At 41.7% G+C, this 21,397-nt stretch overlaps 1 protein-coding gene across 2 annotated transcripts in view; it reads left to right on the forward strand.

Moving 5' to 3' along the window:
- PIWIL2 (piwi like RNA-mediated gene silencing 2) overlaps window positions 1-21,397 on the forward strand; it is a 212,520-nt gene that overhangs the window by 179,982 nt on the left and 11,141 nt on the right. For both annotated transcript variants that reach the window (XM_075858869.1, XM_075858868.1), the window contains 2 exons: window positions 16,277-16,393; window positions 20,315-20,403. In XM_075858869.1, the coding sequence (XP_075714984.1) occupies window positions 16,277-16,393; window positions 20,315-20,403 (206 nt within the window). The remainder of the gene's footprint in view (window positions 1-16,276; window positions 16,394-20,314; window positions 20,404-21,397) is intronic.

The following is a 21,397-nucleotide window of genomic DNA, read 5'->3' on the forward strand; positions in this document are numbered from 1 at the left end:
GGTTTTTTTATGTTTTGCAGCCTTTGCGCAATAAAATCACTTTTTTATTAAATTAATTTTTTGTGTCACCATATTCTGAGAGCCATAACTTTTTTATATTTGAGTCAAAAAAGCTGTGTAAGAGCTTGTTTTTTGCGGGACGGGTTGTAGTTTTTATCGGTACTATTTTCGGGTACTTGCGACTTTTTGTTCAATTTTTATTCTCTATTTTGGGAGGGGTGGTGACCAAAAAATAGAGATTCTGGTGTAGTTATTGATTTTTTTTGGGGTCGTTACAAACGCGGTGATACCAAATATGCATACTTTTTTTTTAACGTGTTCATTTTTTTCCTATAATGAAAAACTTATAGGAAAAAAATTCAGTGTTTGTTTATAAAACTTATAACTTCTATTTTTACACTTTTTTCTCCGCAACTGTACGTACTGATGCGGGAACTAACCCCTCTGCAAGACGTACTATTGCGGAGCAGAGCGGGAAGAGGTTAAGGACCGGGCCTGAAAAGGTCTTAATGACCAGCTACATTTTTCAGTTTTGACCTCTCTGCATTTCAGCAGCCATAACTGTTTTTATTTTTCCATTGATGTGGCAGTATGAGGCCTTGTTTTATGCGGGTATAAATTGTATTAATTTTTTTTCATGGTTTAGACGTAGAAAAAAACTATTTTTACGGCGTGAATATAGGAAAAAAGCGATTCTCAGCATAGTTTTTCTTTTTCTTTTTTATTTGTTTCACCCCAAATAACCCGTTAGATTAATTCTTCAGGTTATGACGGTCATTTAGAGAATATGTGTAGGTTATTTGTTTTTATTTAGTGTAGGGGCAATAAAATATATTTTATGCAAAATAATGACATTTCTTTTACTTTATTTTTTTTGTTACTTTTTTTTAAAATCCCATTAAGGGATAACTTTATTTATAACTTAGACAACCCTGGGGTCTTTTCTAGGTCCCTAGGGCTGACTGCAGAGGGATTTCCTTCTCTGTGATCATGTCACCGGGTTTCCAGTGACGGGATCAAATAGGGGAGTTCCCTTTGATCTTGCCGCAGTCACGGACCATGGCGATCAAAGAGTTAAGCAGCTGGGGTCCGAATGTTTTCCGACCCCAGCTGTATTGAGCAGGCTTCTCTTTGATCAGGAGCTGTAAGTTTAGATGATGAGCGCTCACAGGATCGCTCATCAGCCTTTTCTAAAGCGACGCCAAAAGAAGTCGCTGTAGACTCGTGCACCACCTATCGTCAAAAGACAGGCGGTCGTTAAGGGGTTAAAAAAAGTTACACATGTAAAAAATGCACTAGCAAAAACAAACACAATTTTTTTTTTTATACAGTTTTTCACATAAAATTTATCACATAAAATAATAAAACATATTTGGTATCCCTTGTCCTACTAAGGCTTCGTTCACATCTGTGTCAGGGCTCCGTTCAGGCCTTCCACCTGAGCTTTCCGTCAGAACGGAACCCTGACTGAAACAAACGGAAACCATAGGTTTCAGTCTGCATCACCGTTGATCTCAATGGTGACTGATCCGGTGCAAATGGTTTCTGTTTGTCTCCGTTGTGCAAGGTTTCCGTCGTTAGGACGGAAGCAATACCTAATCCATTACTGTATTTCTTTTATCATAACGACGGAACCCTTGCACAACGGAGACAAATGGAAACCTATGGTTTCCGTTTGTTTCAGTCAGGGTTCCATTCTGACGGAAAGCTCAGATGGAATGCCTGAACGGAGCCCTGACGTAGATGTGAACTATGCCTAACTGCTTGGTTTCCCAACAGATTCCAGCTGATCGCAGGGGTTCCAAAGTGGACAACCTCTTATAGTGGGTAAAGCAGATGTCCTACAGCATTCAAAACTAGTTTCTGATACTTTAGCATTTTATGCTTCTGCAGTATGCGCCCAAAACACAACTAGTCAAATAAAGAACAAACAAATCACACACATCATACATGCAGCCAAATTAGCCCTTCCATCTTTGGCCACTTTTGACCTTCCTGACAGAGCCTCATTTTTCAAATCTGACATGTTTCACTGTATGTGGTAATAACTTCGAAATGCTTTTACCTATCCAAGCGATTCTGAGATTGTTTTCTCGTGACACATTGGACTTTATGTTACTGGCAAAATTTGCTCAATACGTTCAGTGTTTAATTGTGTAAAATACCAAAATTTAGCGAAAAATTAGCATTTTTCTAAATTTAAATGTATCTGCTTGTAAGACAGGCAGTTATACCACACAGAATTGTTGCTAATTAACATTCCCCATATGTCTACTTTAGATTGGCATCGTTTTTTCAACATCCTTTTATTTTTCTAGGACGTTACAAGGCTTTGAACTTTAGCCGCAATTTGTCACATTTTCAAGAAAATTTCAAAAGGCTATTTTTACAGAGGCCAGTTCAGTTGTGAAGTGGCTTTGAGGGCCTTATATATTAGAAACCCCCCAATAAGTCACCCCATTTTAAAAACTTCAATCCTCAAAGTACTCCAAACCGCATTTAAAAAGTTTCTTAACCCTTTAGACATTTCACAGGAATTAAAGCAAAGTAGAGGTGAAATTTACAAATTTCATAATTTTTTTGCAGAAATAAATTTTTAATTCATTTTTTTGTAACACAGAAAGTTTTACCAGAGAAATGCAACTCAATATTTATTGCCCAGGTTCTGCAGTTTTAGGAAATATCCCACATGTGTACCTAGTGTGGTAATAGACTGAAACACCGGCCTCAGAAGCAAAGGAGCCCCTAGTGGATTTTGGGGCCTTTTTTTTATTAGAATGTATTTTAGGCACCATGTCAGGTTTGAAGGGCTCTTGCAGTGCCAAAACAGTGGAAATCCACCAAAGGTGACCCCATTTGGGAATCTACACACCTCAAGGAAATTATCTAGGGGTATAGTGAGCATTTTGACCGCACAGGTTTTTTACAGAAAGTATTGTAGGTAGGCAGTGAAAATTAAAATCTACATTTTTTCCAAAGATGTTCTTCACAACATTTATTTTATTTACCTTTCTTTTATTATCCATATTATTTAGAATCCCATTTTCTCAAAATGTTAAAACTTATAGGTTAATTATTATTTGAGACTAACTATTTACTTCTACCTGCGAGTGGAACTGTTATACACATATATTTTCTGATGTCTCAACTGCTTAATAAAGACATATTGAAACAGAAAATGTAGGTTTAGCGATTTTTTTTTTCTCATTTCCACAAGGACTAAAGGAGAAAAAGCACCACAAAATTTGTAAATCAATTTCTCCTGAGTAAAACAATACCCCACGTGTAGTCATAAATGGATGTTTGGACACACGGCAGGGCTCAGAAAGGAAAGAGCGCCATTTGGCTTTTGGAGCTCAAATTTAGCAGGAATGGAGGCCATGTCACATTTGCAAAGCCCCTGAGGGGACAAAACAATGAAAACGCCCAAAAAGTGACTTCATTTTGTCACGGTCACAGGGTATGTGGACCCACTAGGCTGCTCCGCCGAAGCGAAGAGGCACTTGACCAGGTCGTAGTCTATACAAAGTCTATAGCAGTTCGTAACACTTGGGTACCTGAACACGGATGGAGGTCGGAGCAACATGTAGCGCCAGACGTGGCGGGCAGTATCCGACGTGGCAGAAGACTCTGGACGTGGCAGAAGACGCTGGACGTGGCAGAAGACGCTGGACGTGGCAGAAGACGCTGGACGTGGCAGACAACAGCAGGTGCAGTAGACACGACTCCAATACTAGTAGGCACAGGAACTAGAACACCGCACGGGATACAGGGCTAGGTAACCTGGCACGGGTAACAACTGGAACGGGAAACACTAAGAGACCATTTGCAAGACAGACTTGGGATAAACTAGCAACGCTCAGGCAAGGATCAGAAGTGCTGGGGCCTTCTTATAGGCCAGGAAATCATGTGGATTGATGATGATGATGATTGTTTTCCATGTGCCCGCGCTGGCCCTTTAAGAGCGGGCACGAGCGTGTGCGAGCACCCTATGGGACACAGCGGACCGGAGAGGAAGTGAGCGCTGGCGTCTCCTAGGAAGGAGATGGGGACCAGCGCTCACAGATCCATGGCTGCGGGCGTCAGGAGGTGAGTAAACCCGCTGGCCCGTTGCCATGGACGCTACAATCACCTAGAGGATTTTGGGGCCTTCTTTTTATTAGAATATATTTTAGGCACCATGTCAGGTTTGAAAGGCTCTTGCAGTGCCAAAAGAGTGGAAATCCCCCAAAAGTGACCCCATTTTGGAAACTACACAACTCAAGGAAATGATCTAGGTGTATAGTGAGCATTTTAACCTCACAGGTTTATTGCAGAAATAATTGGAAGTAGGCCGTAAAAATTAAAATCTGTAGGTTTAACTAATTTTTTTTTTCATTTCCACAAGGACTAAAGGAGAAAAAGCACCGCAACATTTGTAATGCAATTTCTCCCGACTAAAACAATACCCCACATGTGGTCATAAATGGCTGTTTGGACACACGGCAGCGCTTAGAAGGGAAAGAGCGCTACTTGGCTTTTGGTGCTCAAATTTAGCAGGAATGGTTTGTGGAGGCCATGTCGCATTTGCAAAGCCCCTGAGGGGAAAAAACAATGAAAACGCCCAAAAAGTGACTCCATTTAGGAAACTACACCTCTTGAGGAATTAATCTAGGGGTGTAGTGAGCATTTTGACCCAACAAGTATTTCATAGAATTTATTATAGTTTAGGCAGTGTAAATAAAAACAATCCCTTTTCTTCAATAAGATGTAGCTTTAGCTAAAAAAAAAAAAAAAATTCTGAACAGATAAAGGAAAAAAAGAACCCCAACATTTGTAAAGCAATTTCTCCCAAGTACGGCAATACCCCATATGTGGTCATAAACTGCTGTTTGGGCACACGGCAGGGCTCAGAAGGGAAGGAGCGCCATTTGGCTTTTGGAGTGCAGATTTTGCTGGATTGGTATCTGGGCACTATGTCGCATTTGCAAAGCCCCTGTGGGACCAAAACTGGAAACCTCCCAGAAGTGACCCCATTTTGGAAACTACACCCCTCAAGGTATTCACCTAGGGTTGTAGTGGGCATATTAACCCCGCAGGTGTTTTGCAGAAATTAGTGTGCACTCGATGTTGCAGAGTGAAAGTGGGATTTTTTTCCATAGATATGCCAATATGTGGTGCCCGGCTTGTGCCACCATAACAAGACAGCTCTCTAATTATTACGTGGTGTTTTCAGTTTTTAGAAAAACCCTACATGTTGCCCTAATATTTTGTCTGGACATTTGACAGGGCTCAGGAGTGAAAGAGCACCATGTAAAATTGAGGCCTAATTTGAAGATTTACAAAGTATTGGTTCACAATTACAGAGGCTCTGATGTGGAAAAATAAAAGAAACCCCTGAGAAGTGACCCCATTTTGGACACTGCACCCCTCAAGGCATTTATTAAGGGGTGTAGTGAGCATTTTCAACCTACAGGACTTTTCCATAAATGGTTGCACTGCGGATGGTGCAAAGTAAAAATTGAAATTTTTCCCTAGATATGCCATTTCAGTGGCAAATATGTTGTGCCCAGCTTATGCCACTGGAGACACACATCCCAAAAATTGTTAAAAGGGTTCTCCCGGGTATGACGATGCCATATATGTGGAAGGAAACTGCTGTTTGAGGAAGCTGGCTTTTGGAGTGTGGCTTTGCTTGGTAATAGTTTTGTTTGAGTATTGCTGGTGTTTTCAATTATAATGTGGGGGTACATGTAAGCCGGGCAGAGTACATCAAGGGCATAGTCAGGTGGTATAATAATTGGGTCAAAAAAAAAGTCAAATAATCCATAGATGTGTATTACGCTGTGAAGCAATCCTTCATTCACAGGCCGGTGTCGCACTGATAAATGTCCTTCCTTATCCCCCTTTTGGTCCACAGTTCGCACCTTTGCAGTTTGGGTAATTCTGCTGGGAAGTGTTGTCCTGGTATAATATGGGCGCCCTCACTTCCAGCAGATATGTTTGGGCCCTCCTCTTCCTGGTTCCCTAATTTTAGGGCCTTGATAATCCGCCTCTTGAAACGGAAGAAATGTTCCCCTCGGGCCTGCACAACTGCATATCTTTTATTTCCTGAATTATGGAAGCCTTAACTAATTTTATTTTTTTATAGACGTAGTGGCATGAGGGCTGTTTTTTTGCGGGACGCGCTGTAGTTATTATTGGTTCCATTTTGGGGTACATGCGACTTTTTGATCACTTTTTATCCTATTTTTTGGGAGGCAAGGTGACCAAAAAGCTGCAATTCTGGCATAGTTTTTGTAGGTTTTTTTTATACAGCGTTCACCATGCGTTATAAACTACATGTTAACTTTATTCTGCGGGTCAGTCCGATTCCGGCGATACCAAATTTATAGCACTTTTTTTTATGTTTTACAACTTTTTGCATAATAAAATTACTTTTCTAAAAAGAAAGTATTTTTTCTGTCGCCAAGTTTTGAGAACCATATTAATTTTTTGTCGACGGAGCTGTATGAGGGCTTGTTTTTTGCAAGACGAGCTATAGTTTTTATAGGTACCATTTTTGGACACATGCGACTTTTTGATCACTTTTTATTCCAATATTTGTAGGGCAAAGTGACCAAAAAAAAAGAAATTCTGGTATAGATTTTTATGTGTTTTTTTTTTTTTTACGCCGTTCACCGCGTGGAATAAATAACATATTTTCTGTGTCCCCCAAGTTCCTGCTGCTCAGTCGATTTTAATTGTCTGTGTACAACTGTTCTTGTGAATGGATTATTAACCCCTTAAGGACGCAGCCTAGTTTTGGCCTTAAGGCTCAGAGCCCATTTTTCAAATCTGACATATTTCACTTTATGTGGTAATAACGTCGGAATGCTTAAACCTACCCAAGCGATTCTGAGATTGTTTTCTCGTGACACATTGGGCTTCATGTTCGTGGTAAAATTTGGTCGATATATTCAGTGTTTATTGGTGAAAAATTGCAAAATGTAGAGAAAATTTTGAAAAAAATTGCATTTTTCAGAATTTAAATGCATCTGCTTGTAAAACAGACGGTTATACCACCCAAAATAGTTACTAGTTCACATTTCCCATATGTCTACTTTAGATTGGCATCGTTTTTTGAACATTATTTTATTTTTCTTGGACGTTACAAGGCTTAGAACATAAACAGCAATTTCTCATATTTTTAAGAAAATTTCAAAAGCCTTTTTTTTAAGGTACCTCTTGAGTTCTGAAGTCGCTTTGTGGGGCCTATGTATTAGAAACCCTGATAAAACACCCCATTTTAAAAACTAGACCCCTCAAAGTATTCAAAACAGCAGTTATAAAGTTTTTTAACCCTTCAGGCATTTCACAGGAATTAAAGCAAAGTGGAGGTGAAATTTGCAAATTTCATTTTTCTTGCTGAATTTCAATTTTATTCATTTTTTTTTCTGTAACACAGAAGGTTTTACCAGAGAAACACTACTAAATATGTATTGTCCAGATTCTGCAGTTTTTAGAAATGTCCCACATGTGGCCCTACTGCGCTCGTGGACTAAAAGACAAGCCCTAGAAGCAAAGAAGCACCTAGTGCATTTTGAGTCCTCTTTTTTATTAGAATATATTTTAGGCAGCATGCCAGGTTTGAAGAGGTGTTGAGGTGTCAAAACAGTAGGAATCACCCAATAGTGACCCCATTTTGTAAACTACACCCCTCAAGGAATTCTTTTAGGGTTGTTGTTACCATTTTGACCGCACATTTTTTTCACAGCACCTATTTGAATTGGGCTCTGAAATGAAAAAATTGTCTTTTTTTCCAATAAAATGTCATTTGTGATCAAAATTTCTTATTTTCACAGGGAACAAAATACCCCATTTTGTTGCCCAATTTGTCCTTAGTGTGGCAGTACCACATTTGTGGTGATAAACTGCCGTTTGAGCCCATGGGAGGGCTCAGAAGGAAAGGAGCGCTATATGTTTGTTGGAGTCCAGATTTTGTTGGATTGGTTTTCGGGTGCCATGTCGCATTTGCAGAGCCTCAGAGGTATCAAAGCAATGGAAACCCACCAAAAGTGACCCCATTTTGGAAACTACACCCCTCAAGGAATTCATTTATGGTTGTTGTTAGCATTTTGACCGCACAGTTTTTTCACAGAACCTATTTCAATTGGGCTGTGACATTAAAAAAATGACATTTTTTCCAATAAGATGTAATTTTTTACCAAAATTTCTTATTTTCACAAGGAACAAAATACTCAATTTTGTTGCCCAATTTCTCCTGAGTGCATCAATACCCCATTTGTGGCAATAAACTGCCGTTTGGGCCCATGGGAGGCCTCAGAAGGGAAGGAGCGCTGTGTATTCTTTGGAGTACAGATTTTGCTGGTTTGGTTTTCGTGTGCCATGTCGCATTTGCAGAGCCCCAGAGGTATCAAAGCAATGGAAACCCACCAGAAGTGACCCCATTTTGGAAACTACACCCCTCAAGGAATTCATTTATGGGTAATGTGACCATTTAAACCCCATAGTTTCTTCACAGAACTTATTTGAATTGGGCTGGGAATTTAAAAAAAAAATATTTTTTCCAATAATATGTCATTTTAGCTCAAAAATTCTTATTTTCACAAGAAATAAAATACTCCATTTTGTTGCCCAATTTGTCCTGAGTGCGGCAATACCCCATTTGTGGTGATAAACTGCCGTTTGGGCCCATGGGAGGCCTCAGAAGGGAAGGAGCGCTGTGTGTTCTTTGGAGTACAGATTTTGTTGGATTGGTTTTCGGGTGCCATGTCACATTTGCAGAGCCCCAGAGGTATCAAAGCAACGGAAACCCACCAGAAGTGACCCCATTTTGGAAACTACACCCCTCAAGGAATTCATTTATGGGTAATGTGACCATTTAGACCCCATAGTTTCTTCACAGAACTTATTTGAATTGGGCTGGTAATGAAAACAAAATTATTTTTGTCAAATAATATGTAGTTTTGGCTGAAAATTTCTTATTTTCACAAGAAACAAAATACCCCATTCTGTTGCGCAATTTGTTCTGAGTGCCGCAATACCCCATTTGTTGTGATAAACTGCCGTTTGGGCCCATGGGAGGGCTCAGAAGGAAAGGACCACCATTTGGCCTACTCGGGATTTTCTAGTGCGAAGTCTTGTATTCAGAAGCCCCTGAGGTACCAGTACAGTTGAAACCCGCAAGAAGTGACCCCGTTTTAAAAACTACACCCTTAAGGCATTCATCTAGAGGTGTAGTGACCATTTTGACCGGAGACCTACACCCCATAAACTGTAATGTGGGTTCTCCCGGGTATGGCAATACCCTACATGTGGCTGTTATCAGCTGCCTGGACACACAGCAGGGCCCAGAGGGGAAAGACGAGGGGGGATAAGCTGTGCGGAGTGCATCAGGGTAAGTAAAATTGGGGTAAATTATAAACCAAGGGATGTATGATAAATTTTAAAATACTTTCATACAGAGCTCTGGTTATTCGGGACACGTGTCACATTGATATATTGTGTCCTCCCTTATCCCCCTCTTATAGCAGACTTTGCACCTCTTTTGACTTTTTCCCTTCTTGCCAGTTTGGGGAACTTCCCCTGGAAAGTGTTGCCCTGGTACGATGCGTGTGGGCTCGCTTCCAGAAGTACTGGGTGCCCCCCCTTCTTGGTCCCTAAAGATTAGGTTCTTGATAATCACCTCTTGAAATTCCAGGAAAGTTCCCGTCTGGCCTGCACATCGACGTAGCACGTACGCATTGTACAATGCCATCTATATGATGTTCCCGGCCAGCTTCTTATACCACACCGCATGGCGCTGTAGGGCTTCAGGGCTTGATCTTACAAGTCCATCCCTCCCATGTACCTATTGTAGTCCAGGATGCAGTCTGGTTTGGGGGTGTCCTTTCCTTCATATATCCTAAACCTGTAGGTATACCCTGATGCACTCTCACAGCTTATACATCTTCACGCCATACCTTGCCCTCTTACACGGCAGGTACTCGCGGAATTGAACCTTCCCTTTAAAATGTACCAGGGACTCATCAATAGAAATACACTTCTCGGGGGTGTATGCTTGGGAAAACCGGGCACTGGAACGGTCTAATAGGGGTCTCCGTTTATACAAACGGTCAAAACTGGGGTCATCTCGGGGTGGGCACGGCTCATTATCAGTATAATGTAAGAAGCGAAGTATTGCCTAATTTATTTATTTTTTTAGGTTCCAGTTCAGTTCTGAAGTTGCTTTGAGGGGCCCATATATTAGAAACCCCTATCAAATACCCCATTTTAGAAACTAGACCCCTCAAAGTATTCACAACAGCATGTAGAAAGTTTATGAACCCTTTAGGTGTTTCACAAAAATTTAGAGCAAAGTAGAGGTGAAATTTACATTTATTTTTGACAGAAAATCCTCTTTATACCATTTTTTTTATAACACAAAAGGATTTATCAGAGAAACGCAACTTAATACGTATTGCCCAGATTCTGCAGTTTAGAGAAATATCCCACATGTGGCCCTCGGGCGGTAATGGACTGAAGCGCCGGCCTCAGAAGCAAAGGAGAACCTGGTGGATTTTGAGGCCTCTTTTTTATTAGGCACCATGTCCGGTTTGAAGAGGTCTTGTGGTGCCAAAACATTGGGAACCCCCCAAAAGTGACCCCAATTTGGAAACTAGACCCCTTGAGGAATCCATTGTAGTTTTCTTGGGGTGCATGCGGCTTTTTGATCAGTTTTTATTCTATTTTTAGGTGGCGTGGTGACTAAAAAACAGCAATTGTACTATTGTTTTTTTTTTTCGTTTTTTTTTACAGCGTTCACCGTGCGCTATAAATGACATATTCACTTTATTCTGCGCGGCGATACGATTACGGCGATACCATATGTTTATAGTTTTTTTTTATGTCTTATGGCGTTTGCACAATAAAATACGTTTTGTAAACAATCATTCACTTTTTGTGTTACCTTATTCTAAGAGCCAGAACGTTTTTATTTTTCCATCAATAAAGCCGTGCGCGGACTTATTTTTTGCGTAACGAACTGTAGTTTCGATCAGTACCATTTTTAGGTACATGCGACTTTTTGATCTCTTTTTATTCCATTTTTTGGGAGGTGAAGTGACCAAAGAATTGTGATTGTGGTTCGGTTTATTATTATTTTATTTTACGGCGTTCACCGTGCGGGATAAATAATGAAATAATTTTGTAGTTCAGGCCGTTACGGACGCGGCGATACCAATTATGTATAGTTTATTTGTTTGTTTATATATTTTTATTAATAATAAAGGACTGATAAGGGAAAAGGGGGGATTTTTACTTTTATTACTTTTAAATCTTTTATTTTCTTATTTTTACACATCTTTTTTTACCTTTTTTTTCACTTTATTACTTTGTCCCACTAGGGGACATGAGGGCAGGAGGCTCTGATCGCTATTCTAATACACTGCACTACATGCGTAGTGCAGTGTATTAGAACTGTCAGCTACTCACTGACAGCAAGCATAGTGGGTCCTGACGTTGTCAGGACCCACTAGGCTTCCGTCTATGGCATAGCCGGACGCCATTGTTTGGTGTCCGGTTGCCATAGTCACCATCGCCGGCCGCTATCGCGTAGCAGGCCGGCGATGGCAGCTTAACCCCTAAAAAGCCGCGATCTCTATAGAACGCGGCTTTTAAGGGGTTAATCGGCGGGGACACAGCGATCGGTCCCCGCTGTAGGAGCTGTGACAGCTGCTGAACAAGACAGCAGCGTCACAGCTCCTGTATGTGTCGGGAGGACGGCCGAAACGGCCGTTACTCCCGAGACGTACTATTACGGCATGGAGCGCGAACGATACAGCTGCCATGACGTAATAGTACGTCAAGGAGCGGGAAGGGGTTAATAAAGATATTGATATTCTCAAAAAATAACATAATATTTTTATAGTTCAGGCCGTTACGGACACGGCTATCAAATATGTATGGTTGATTTAGTTTTTTTTGAATAATAAAGGACTTGATAAGTGAACAGGGCGATTGTGTTTTATTTTATTACTTTAAACTTTTATTATATGTTTTAACACTTTTTTTTTTACACGTTTTTTTTCATACTTTTTTTTACACTTTTTTTTTCAAGTCCCACTAGTCGACTTGAAGGTCCAACTGTCAGATGTTTTTTTTTCTAATACATTGCACTAGCTATGTAGTGCAATGTATTAGATATGTCAGTCATTCACAGACCGCAAGCCGATTAGGCTTCACCTCCCGGCGGGGCCTAATCGGCTTCCGTAATAGCAGAGCAGGAGGCCATTGTTAGGTCTCCTCTTGCCATAGCAGCAGTTGCCAGCCCTGATTGCATGGCAGGGCTGGCGATCTGCAAGCAACCTCTAAGATGCAGCGATTGCTTCCGATCGCGGCATCTAAGGGGTTAATGGCAGGGATCGGAGCTAGCTCCGGTTCCTGCCATTACAGGTGGATGTCATCTGTAACATACAGCTGACATCGACCACTGATGACGCTATCTCAGATCCTGAGCCGGCGCCACCTTGCCACCGGCTACGGAAGCCTTTCAGACTCTGCCGCCAGGCGGGTCCTGGAAGCCTTCCATGCTAGGCAGACCGGGAGGCCAGTATTAGGCCTCCGGTGGCCATTGCAGCCACCGGAACACCTGCAATGAAACATGGGTTCCGATGAGCTGCAAACAACTTAAGTGCGGCGATGGCTTTTGACCGCTGCATTTAAGGGGTTAATGGCGGGGATCGGAGCAAACTTCGGTCCTCGCCTTTACCCCAGGGTGTCCGCTATAACATGCAGCCGACTCCCGGGGATGATGGCACCGATTCATCTTCTGAGGCGGTGTCCACCATTTGTCCTATGGATACGGTAAAATGGGGTAAGTACTAGCTTTCCATGACTTATCCATACAACAAATTTCGGGTAGGGGTGGAGGGACTGGGGCGTGTCTAAAAAGACCAGAATTCCCTGCAGTGCGCATTGTGCGCTGCTTTATTTTTGCAATGTGGGGGCAATATTGTAAGTGGGCTGGTAGGGTTTGCTATTTAGTCCCAGTCCCTATGGGTTTACTCCTTGACCTGGCTTATTGGTTGTTTAGGTCAATTTTCTTCCTGGACCAGGTTGTTTTGGGGTTTCTGTTGATGTTACATGTGGACTTTTAGACTAGTGCCTGTGGGAGGAACATAGCCTGCATAGGAGGAGCTAATACTTTATACCTAGTGTCTGCCCCCTAGTGGCAGCGCCATTTACCCATGGTGTAGTGTACCCTTATGAATTTAACTAGAATTTCTTTTTACAGTGATTGCAAAAATCCAATTATTAGTGCATTGTAAAGTTATTGAGAGGACAACCCAATCTGAATCCCTTAACCGTATCTGCTTTATAATAGACTGGCGGTGTAGGTTTGGATGTTACTGCATATAATATAGCCGGAACACATTCCCATTTGTTGGGGGCACATGCCCGGAAACCAGGTTAATGTAGAACCACTTTGAGTTGCAAGGGCAGTACATGATATATTTGATTGCATTACTACAGTGCTATTAATACATAAAACAATGCTACCTCCTTCTGTGTTCTATATTAGGCTGTTGCACCATCACCTGTTACATACTTTGTGGCACCCCTGTCCAGTCACACCACATATTTTCTTTGTTTAGAAACAAATGGAATTATACATTCATGGTACAGATTTGTCCTAAGGAATAATTGTCTGTGCACAAGAGAAACGTTGCACACCTCCCTAAGATGACATTTGCACAATCAACAAAAGGAATGTAAACTATTTTACCATTTCTGACTTTTGAGGCCCTTTTATACTGTAGTGTATTGAGGCAGAGAAAGGTTTATAATTTTTCACGATGTCGGAGCACGCTAATGGCTAAGCTAGTCCTAAGGAGCTTTTCCCATTTAACCCTTTCAGAACCAAGATCTTCAGATACCTGATAATCCATGGCAAAATGTAATCTTTTGGAATGAAACATTCTAAGTGTGCCACTATAGACACACTACTAGTCCCCCTCTTTTATAGGTTGTAAAAAAAAATGTTTAATTGTGTCGCCATATTCTAAGAGCCATCATCTTTATTATTTTTCCGCAGACTAAGCTGTATACGTAGAGGGCCTATTTTTTTTGCAGGATGACTGTATTTATTGGTACTATTTTGGGCTACATACAACTTTTTTATCGCATTTTTTTTTTTTTGGAAGGCTGGATAAACCGAAAACCTTTTAAGGTGTTTTCGAGCCAGTAAAAATTGATGGCCTATCCTGAGGATAGGCCATCAATAGCTGATGGGTCGGGGTCCAACTGCCGGGACCCCCGCCGATCAGCTGTTTTGAAAGGGGTGAAGCGCCGCTTCCCCTTCATTTCTTTTTGCTCACTGAACTGTCGACACACATGTAGCAGTGATTCACAGGTATTACATCCATGTCGACAATTCACAGTGAGCAAGTAGAAATGAAGGGGAAGCAGCGCTTGTACGAGCGCTGCACCCCCTTCAAAACAGATGATCACGGGGGTCCCGGATAGGCCATCACTTTTTACTAGCTGGAAAACCCCTTTAATTCTGGCATTGTTTTTTGTTTTGTTTTTATGGTGATCACCCTGCAGGTTAAATAACAAGATAGTTTTATAGTTCAGGTCATTATGGATGCGGCGATACCAATTATGTGTACCTTTTTATATTTTTTTTTCATAATTAAAGTATTTTGTAAGGGGAAAAAATGGGTTTTTAAATTTGTTTTTTACTTGGGATTTTTCATTTATTTATTAGTAACCTTATAAAAATATTTTTTACTTTTTTTGTGACATTATGGGGCTTTATTATGCGATCACTTGATCGCTTTTATTATATACTGCAATACCTTTTGTATTGCAGTGTATTATGCCTGTCAGTGTAAAACTGACAGGCATTCTATTAGGCATACACTGATGGCAGACCTGGGGGTCTTTGTTAGGCCCCCAGCTGCCATGGAAACCATCAGCACCCCTGAAATCCCGTGGCGGGGGTGAGAGAGGGAGCCCCTTACCTCTGTAACCACTAAAATGCTGTGGTCGATATTGACTGTGGCATCTATGAGGTTAAACAGGCAGGATCGGAAATAACTCCTGTTAGAGCAGGAGCCGGGCTGTCTTAAAGCCATGCCGGGCTTATGACACAGCGCCGTGGCATAAATACCCTTAACGACTGCCATACGGCTATATACGTTCTAACTGCCGATGGCCCGTGCAATTAGCACGTCTATAGACGTAGGACGCCTGGAAGGGGTTTAATGAGTGCAGTGCTGCTTCAGCATGAGCCCCATGAGCCACTGTAGATAGTGCCACCCACAACACCTGCAAAACCCTCTGTAAATAGCGCCACATAAGCTCCCTCCAGCATAGGAATCCCCGGCCAGCGCTCTGGCCGAGGATTCCCCTCCTAAAGGGATCCCCCGCCGTCTTTCCATCCCCGCTGCAGATACCAAACCCCACCCCCGCCCCACTGTAGATAGCATCACACCCCCAACTGTAATTAGTGCCACCTGAACTGAGACTAGGAGCGGAATCTCAGGTGTCAGATCACACTGGCCGGGGATTCCGCTCCTAGACAGAGCCACTAATGTCCTAGACTCCGTTCAGGTGGTGATATTTACAGTCGGGGCTGCTATGCTATCTACAGCGGGGCAGGGTAGGAGGGGTGGCACCATGTGCAGCGGGGATGGAAAGACGGCGGGGGCTCTCTCTAGGAGGGGAATCCCCGGCTGACACTCTGGCTGGGGATTCCGCTACTGGAGAAGCCCCTGGTGTCACTATCCATATATGGACAGTGAGGTCAGGGGCTACTCCTGGAGCGGAATCCCCGCTCTGGGAAGGGATTCCGCTCTTAGAGTTAACCCTTTAATTTTTAGTGATTTGTCTGCTCATAATAAAAATTAAAAACACTGAATTAATTAAACTAATCTATAAAATGAAAGCCTCATAAGTCTTTAAAGAAAAACAAAGTAAAAATAGTTGTGATATTCAAAGCGGTTCCAAAGATATTATCGTTTAAAGAAGTTCGTATCAAAAATGGAAAATTTGACCGTGACACTGGTGCATCAATGACCATTGGTCATGAAAGGGTTAATGACGCTGTGAAAAGGATTTTGGGCGGACATTAAAGGGTTAAATTATTTGTGCAAGTATGTTTATGCTTCTTCGTTCCTTGTGCACATGAGCATGAGCAGCCGATGGTCTTGCAGGCAGCAGGAGGGAGACATGAGCACCTCTCTTTCAATGTAGTCAAATACACACCGTGCCCCCTGTACTTATTTTCTTGTACTTTTTCCTTGAACAGGTGGTGAACTCAAGAACAATCTCTAATCCACAGAAACTGAGGAGCATAGCACAAAAAATCCTACTGCAAATAAACTGCAAACTGGGGGGTGAGCTATGGGGTGTGGACATACCATTGGTGAGTAACTTACAATGGATATCCTAGATTGTCTTTTGGTGAAGTGAAGGGTAAAGCCACTTTGAATGACTTGAAAAGCTCCTACACACACTGAATATAAATTATCTAGTTGATCTTGGCTCCTTGGCATTAGTACAATATGAATTGGAGAGTTCTGTGATAATGCACAAGAGAACTTCTACAAGTTGGACAATTGGTGTAGGTGAACATTGTTTTACAGTTTACATAAGAAGAGAAACTGCGTATACACTATATGGCCAAAAGTATGTGGACTCCTGACCATCACATCTATATGATCTTTTTGGACATCCTATTCCAAAACCATGGGTGTGAATATAGTTGGACCCCCTTTCACGGCTATAACAGCCTCCACTCTACTGGGAAGTGTTTCCAAAGGATTTTGGAGTGTGTCTGTCGGAATTTATGCCAGAAGAGCATTTGTGAGGTCAGACATTGATATTGGATGATCAGGTCTGGCTCACAATCGGCAAAACAAATTATCACAAAGATGTTGTAGGGGCTTGAGGTCAGGACTCGGTGCAGCCGCTCAAGTTCTTCCACACCAAGCTCCTCACACTATGTCTTTATTGAGCTCGCTTTGTGCACAGTCATACTGGAACAGTAAAGGGTCCCCAAACTGTTGCCACAAAGTTGGAAGCTACAATTGTCCAGAATGTCTTGGTATGCTGAATCGTTAACATTACTCCTCACTTATTCTGAAAAACCGCTCCAGACCATTATCCCTCCTTCACCAAATGTAACAGTAGGCACTTTGTATACCGGTAGGTAGCGATCTCCTGGCATCTGCCAAACCCAGATTCCTCCATCAGACCGTCAGATAGTGAGACGTCATTCATCACTCCAGCGAACACGCTGCTCCAGAGTCCAGTCACAATGTGCTTTACACCACTCCAGCAGACACTTAGCATTGTGCACGGTGATCTTAGGCTTGTTTGCATCTGTTCGACCATGCAAACCCATTTCAAGACGGTCCAGACACACAGTACTGATGGGTCTCTGTAGTGGGTGACACAACTGAGAATAGACGACTTTTACAAACTACACACTTCAGCACACGGCGGTCCAACTCTGTGAGTTTGAATTGTTTACTGGCTGAGCTGTTGTTACCCATAGACACTTCCATTGCACAATAATATCACTTACAGGTGACCAAGGCAGATCAGAAATTACACGTCTTGACTTGGGGCAAAGGTGGCATCCTATGACAGTGAAAAGTTTAATGTCACTAAGCTCTACAGTACAGCCCATACAACTACTTATATTGGTCTATGGAGATTGCATGGCTGTGTGCTTGTTTTTATGCACCTGTTTGCAATGGATGTTGCTAAATTCAATAATTAGGAAGGGTATCCACATACTTTTGCTCATATAGTGTATTTTCGTTTAGTTTAATATATTGACTCTGTTACAAAGTGTTTTATAGTTCAGATCTGCATCCACAATTCCGCTCTTGGATTCAGGTATCAGTAACTATTGTGTTACCAGACACACAACAGCTTAATCCAAATAACCTAATAATCTCCTGTACTGTATTTTATTTTTGTTTTTATATCAAATCATTGGTCTGGTGTATGGACTACACCTCCAGGAATGTAAATATGTAGAGCAAGCTTGGTACACACATTGAACCAGCAGGAGGCTGCAGAGATATATGAGCTTAGAAATAGAAGCCAGGGGAATTTGAAATGCAGATCTGGATGTGAACGAAGTATGTAACTCATGATATCAGTGTAATGTCAGGATAGAGAGACAGACAGGTGAGCCCTAATCTACCCGCCCCACAGTCCCTATGTAATGACGGGGTAGGGAGACAAACCGGTGAGCCGTAATCTACCCGCCACTCAGTCCCTGCCTACTTGCACGGCCCGTCCTAGGCGACGGCATACAACTGGGCGACGGTCCCTACGCTCAATAAGTGCACGACAGACAAACAGACAAGGGTACACAGAAGCTAAGGAAAATGATGCAGTTGCCCGCGGCAACACCGTGAGCAACAAGAGTAGTGAACGAGCCGAGTCAAACCAGGAGTGTACGAGGTACCAAACGCAGAGCAGGAGCGTAGTCAATAAAGCCAGGGTCAATTTGAAGCAGAGGTCAATAGTACTAGCAGGAACAGCAGAGCCAGGAAACCAGACAGAACCACAGGCAAAAGAAGAGCAGGAAATTAAGGTATAAATAGACCGAGGGCGGGAGCTAGATCCGTCTGGCCAGGCTGTGATAGGTTCTCCCACTCCTCAGCCTACCAGCCTGACTGGTAGCAGATCGAGTCACTCTATCAGACCTAGGAGCAGGTGCAGACTGATTAACCACGGGCATCGACACAGAAGCTGTGTCAGCCAAATCCTTCACAATCAGTCTCTATAAGTGCAAGATAGGTAAAGCATTTGCAATGTTATGTAACATTATATACAGAATATTTGTTTTGATTTTAAATATTTTATTGTGTACCTTTACTTTAACCCCTTAGTGACCAGCTTATTTTAGGCCTTAATGACCAATCAATTTGTTTTTTGGGTTTTTCCATCGTCACATTTAAACAGCTATAACTTTTTTTCTTTTTCCGTTTCCATATCTGTATGAGAGCTTTTTTTTTTTTGCGGGGATTAGTTGTATTTTTTAATGACACCAATTTCGGGTACATATAATTTTTTTTTTACGTTTTATTAACTTTTTTTGGGGGGAATAGAAAAAAACCAGCAATTCTGCCATTGTTCTATGCGGTTTAAATTTACGCCGTATACCGTGCAGCGTAAATAACATGTTACCTTTATTCTATGGTTACCTTTATTCTATGGGTTGGTACAATTACGGCGATACCACATATGTATAGTTTTTTTTATGTTTCATTACTTTTGCACAGTAAAAAAACTGTTTTGAACTGAAATTATTTGGTTTTGCATTGTTGCTTTCCAAGAGCCATAACTTTTTTATTTTTCCGTCAATTTAGTTATATATGGGCTTGTTTTTTGCGGGGTGAGACGTTGTTTTCATTGATCCTTTTTGGGGGTACATGGGACTTATTGATTTACTTTTATTTTTTGGGGGGCAATGGAAAAAAATCGCAATTCCGCCATCGTTTTTTTTTTACGGTGTTCAACTTGCGGTTTAAGTTACATGTTAACATTATTCTTTGGCTCATTATGGTCGTGGTGATACCATATATGTGTACTTTTATTTCTTTTTTACACTTTTACTAAATAAAACCAATTTTTAATGGAAAAAATTATTTTTGTTTTTTTTAACTGTAATCTTTATTAATATATTTTTTTAAACATTTATTAGTTCTTTTTTAGTCCCACTAGGGGGACTTCTAGCAATCTATAGATCGCAGATATAATGCTTTGGTATACCAAAACATTATTGCCTGTTAATGTAAAACTGACAGGCAATCTATTAGGACGTGCCTCTGGCATATAGCCAGGACAGGCTGGGGGCCTCCGCCTTGACACACCATCGGAGGCCTGCTATTGCAGTTGTGGGCTGCCAATGGGTGAGGGAGCACCCTCTGCAAATGACTTAAATGCTGCGGTCGCTATTGACCGCAGCATTTAAGTGGTTAAACGGCTGCGATCTAAGCAAACTACGATCGCTACCGTTGGAGCAGGAGCCCCACTGTCATCAGACAACCAAGCACTCGCTCCAGCCAGCACAGGACACCCGTGCAGGAATTAGACTAGACGGCCCTGAAAAGGCGGCGGCCTCAATAAGGCCCCTTAATGACCGCCGTGAAAAGGCCTATTGGTGATCACTGAGGGGTTAATGCACTGTCACCTAATCATAGCAGTTTCTGGCAACATGAATATATAAAAGAGGAATATCATACATAATTATTCTAAGCAGAATGCACTTTCCTTGTTCACATTTTATATTTACGGTTTGTTTGAACCCTTCTCCACCTAGAAATACTTGATGGTCATCGGGATTGATGTTTACCATGACCCTAGCCGAGGTTTGCGGTCTGTTACTGGATTTGTGGCCAGCATGAACCAGTGAGTATATTATGGGTATAGTAAATATGTATAGAAATAAAATATTACATTCTGAAGACCTACGTTTCTCTTCTTTTCTGTTAGTACCCTATATATTTGCAATTAAAAAATAAAAATAATAAATAATGCTCATATAAATGAGGCACATAAAAGTAAAATGAATACTGTATAGGGTTAAACTATACAGCTCCCAGAACTGTTTGCTTTGCCTGTCATTTAGCTGAAGGTTATTGATAGGAGTATTGTGAGGAGAGTCCTATATGTCAGATGCTCTGAGTCTATCAACACTCCCAGCAATGCTGATTCCTAAAGTTCAACTGAAACACAGAGCTCTTCACACAACATACCCCCCTGAATGTCCTTGTCAGCTGGACCCCGGAAATGTATACAGTCTTCCCAAACTCTGGTTCTGAGAGCTGTATAGTGGGAGTCAGTCATTAGTTTAGCACTTTACTAGTATATTATAGATGTGCCTCTTTCTGGTAACAGGTGCTTTCCTTTCTTTTTCTCATGTGGTAAAACATTGTATTAAAGGGACTCTGTTCCCTCTGAAAACCGAAAGTTTTTCACGGAATCCGAGTGGCAACAGATAGTTTTCATGGACCCATTCACTTTAGTGGGTGAATCAGGTCTGTGAAAACGTACCCGATTCTCCGGTCCGTGGAAAGATAGGACATATCCTATCTTTCTAAGGATTACGGATGGGACCCGGCAGGTGCACACTGTCATGTGCATGAGGCAAAAGTTTTATTTTTCTACTCACGTGCGTTCCCCCGATGAAGAGTCCTCTCCGTTATATCGCCGAGTCTAAGAGTCCTCTCTATTCCTCAGCATGCAGCGCACGGCCTGTTTGCGGGATTACAGTGCAAACAGCGCAAGTGAGTAGGAAGATAAAATGAACAGATTCGGAATCAGCGTCTTTTAAGCTATTTACCGATTAGTGTAGCTTAGGGAGGTTTGGAAGGTGGCAGAGTCTCTAAGCCATTTCTTATGT

This window comes from Rhinoderma darwinii, chromosome 3, assembly GCF_050947455.1.
Source record: "Rhinoderma darwinii isolate aRhiDar2 chromosome 3, aRhiDar2.hap1, whole genome shotgun sequence".
NCBI lineage: Eukaryota > Metazoa > Chordata > Amphibia > Anura > Rhinodermatidae > Rhinoderma > Rhinoderma darwinii.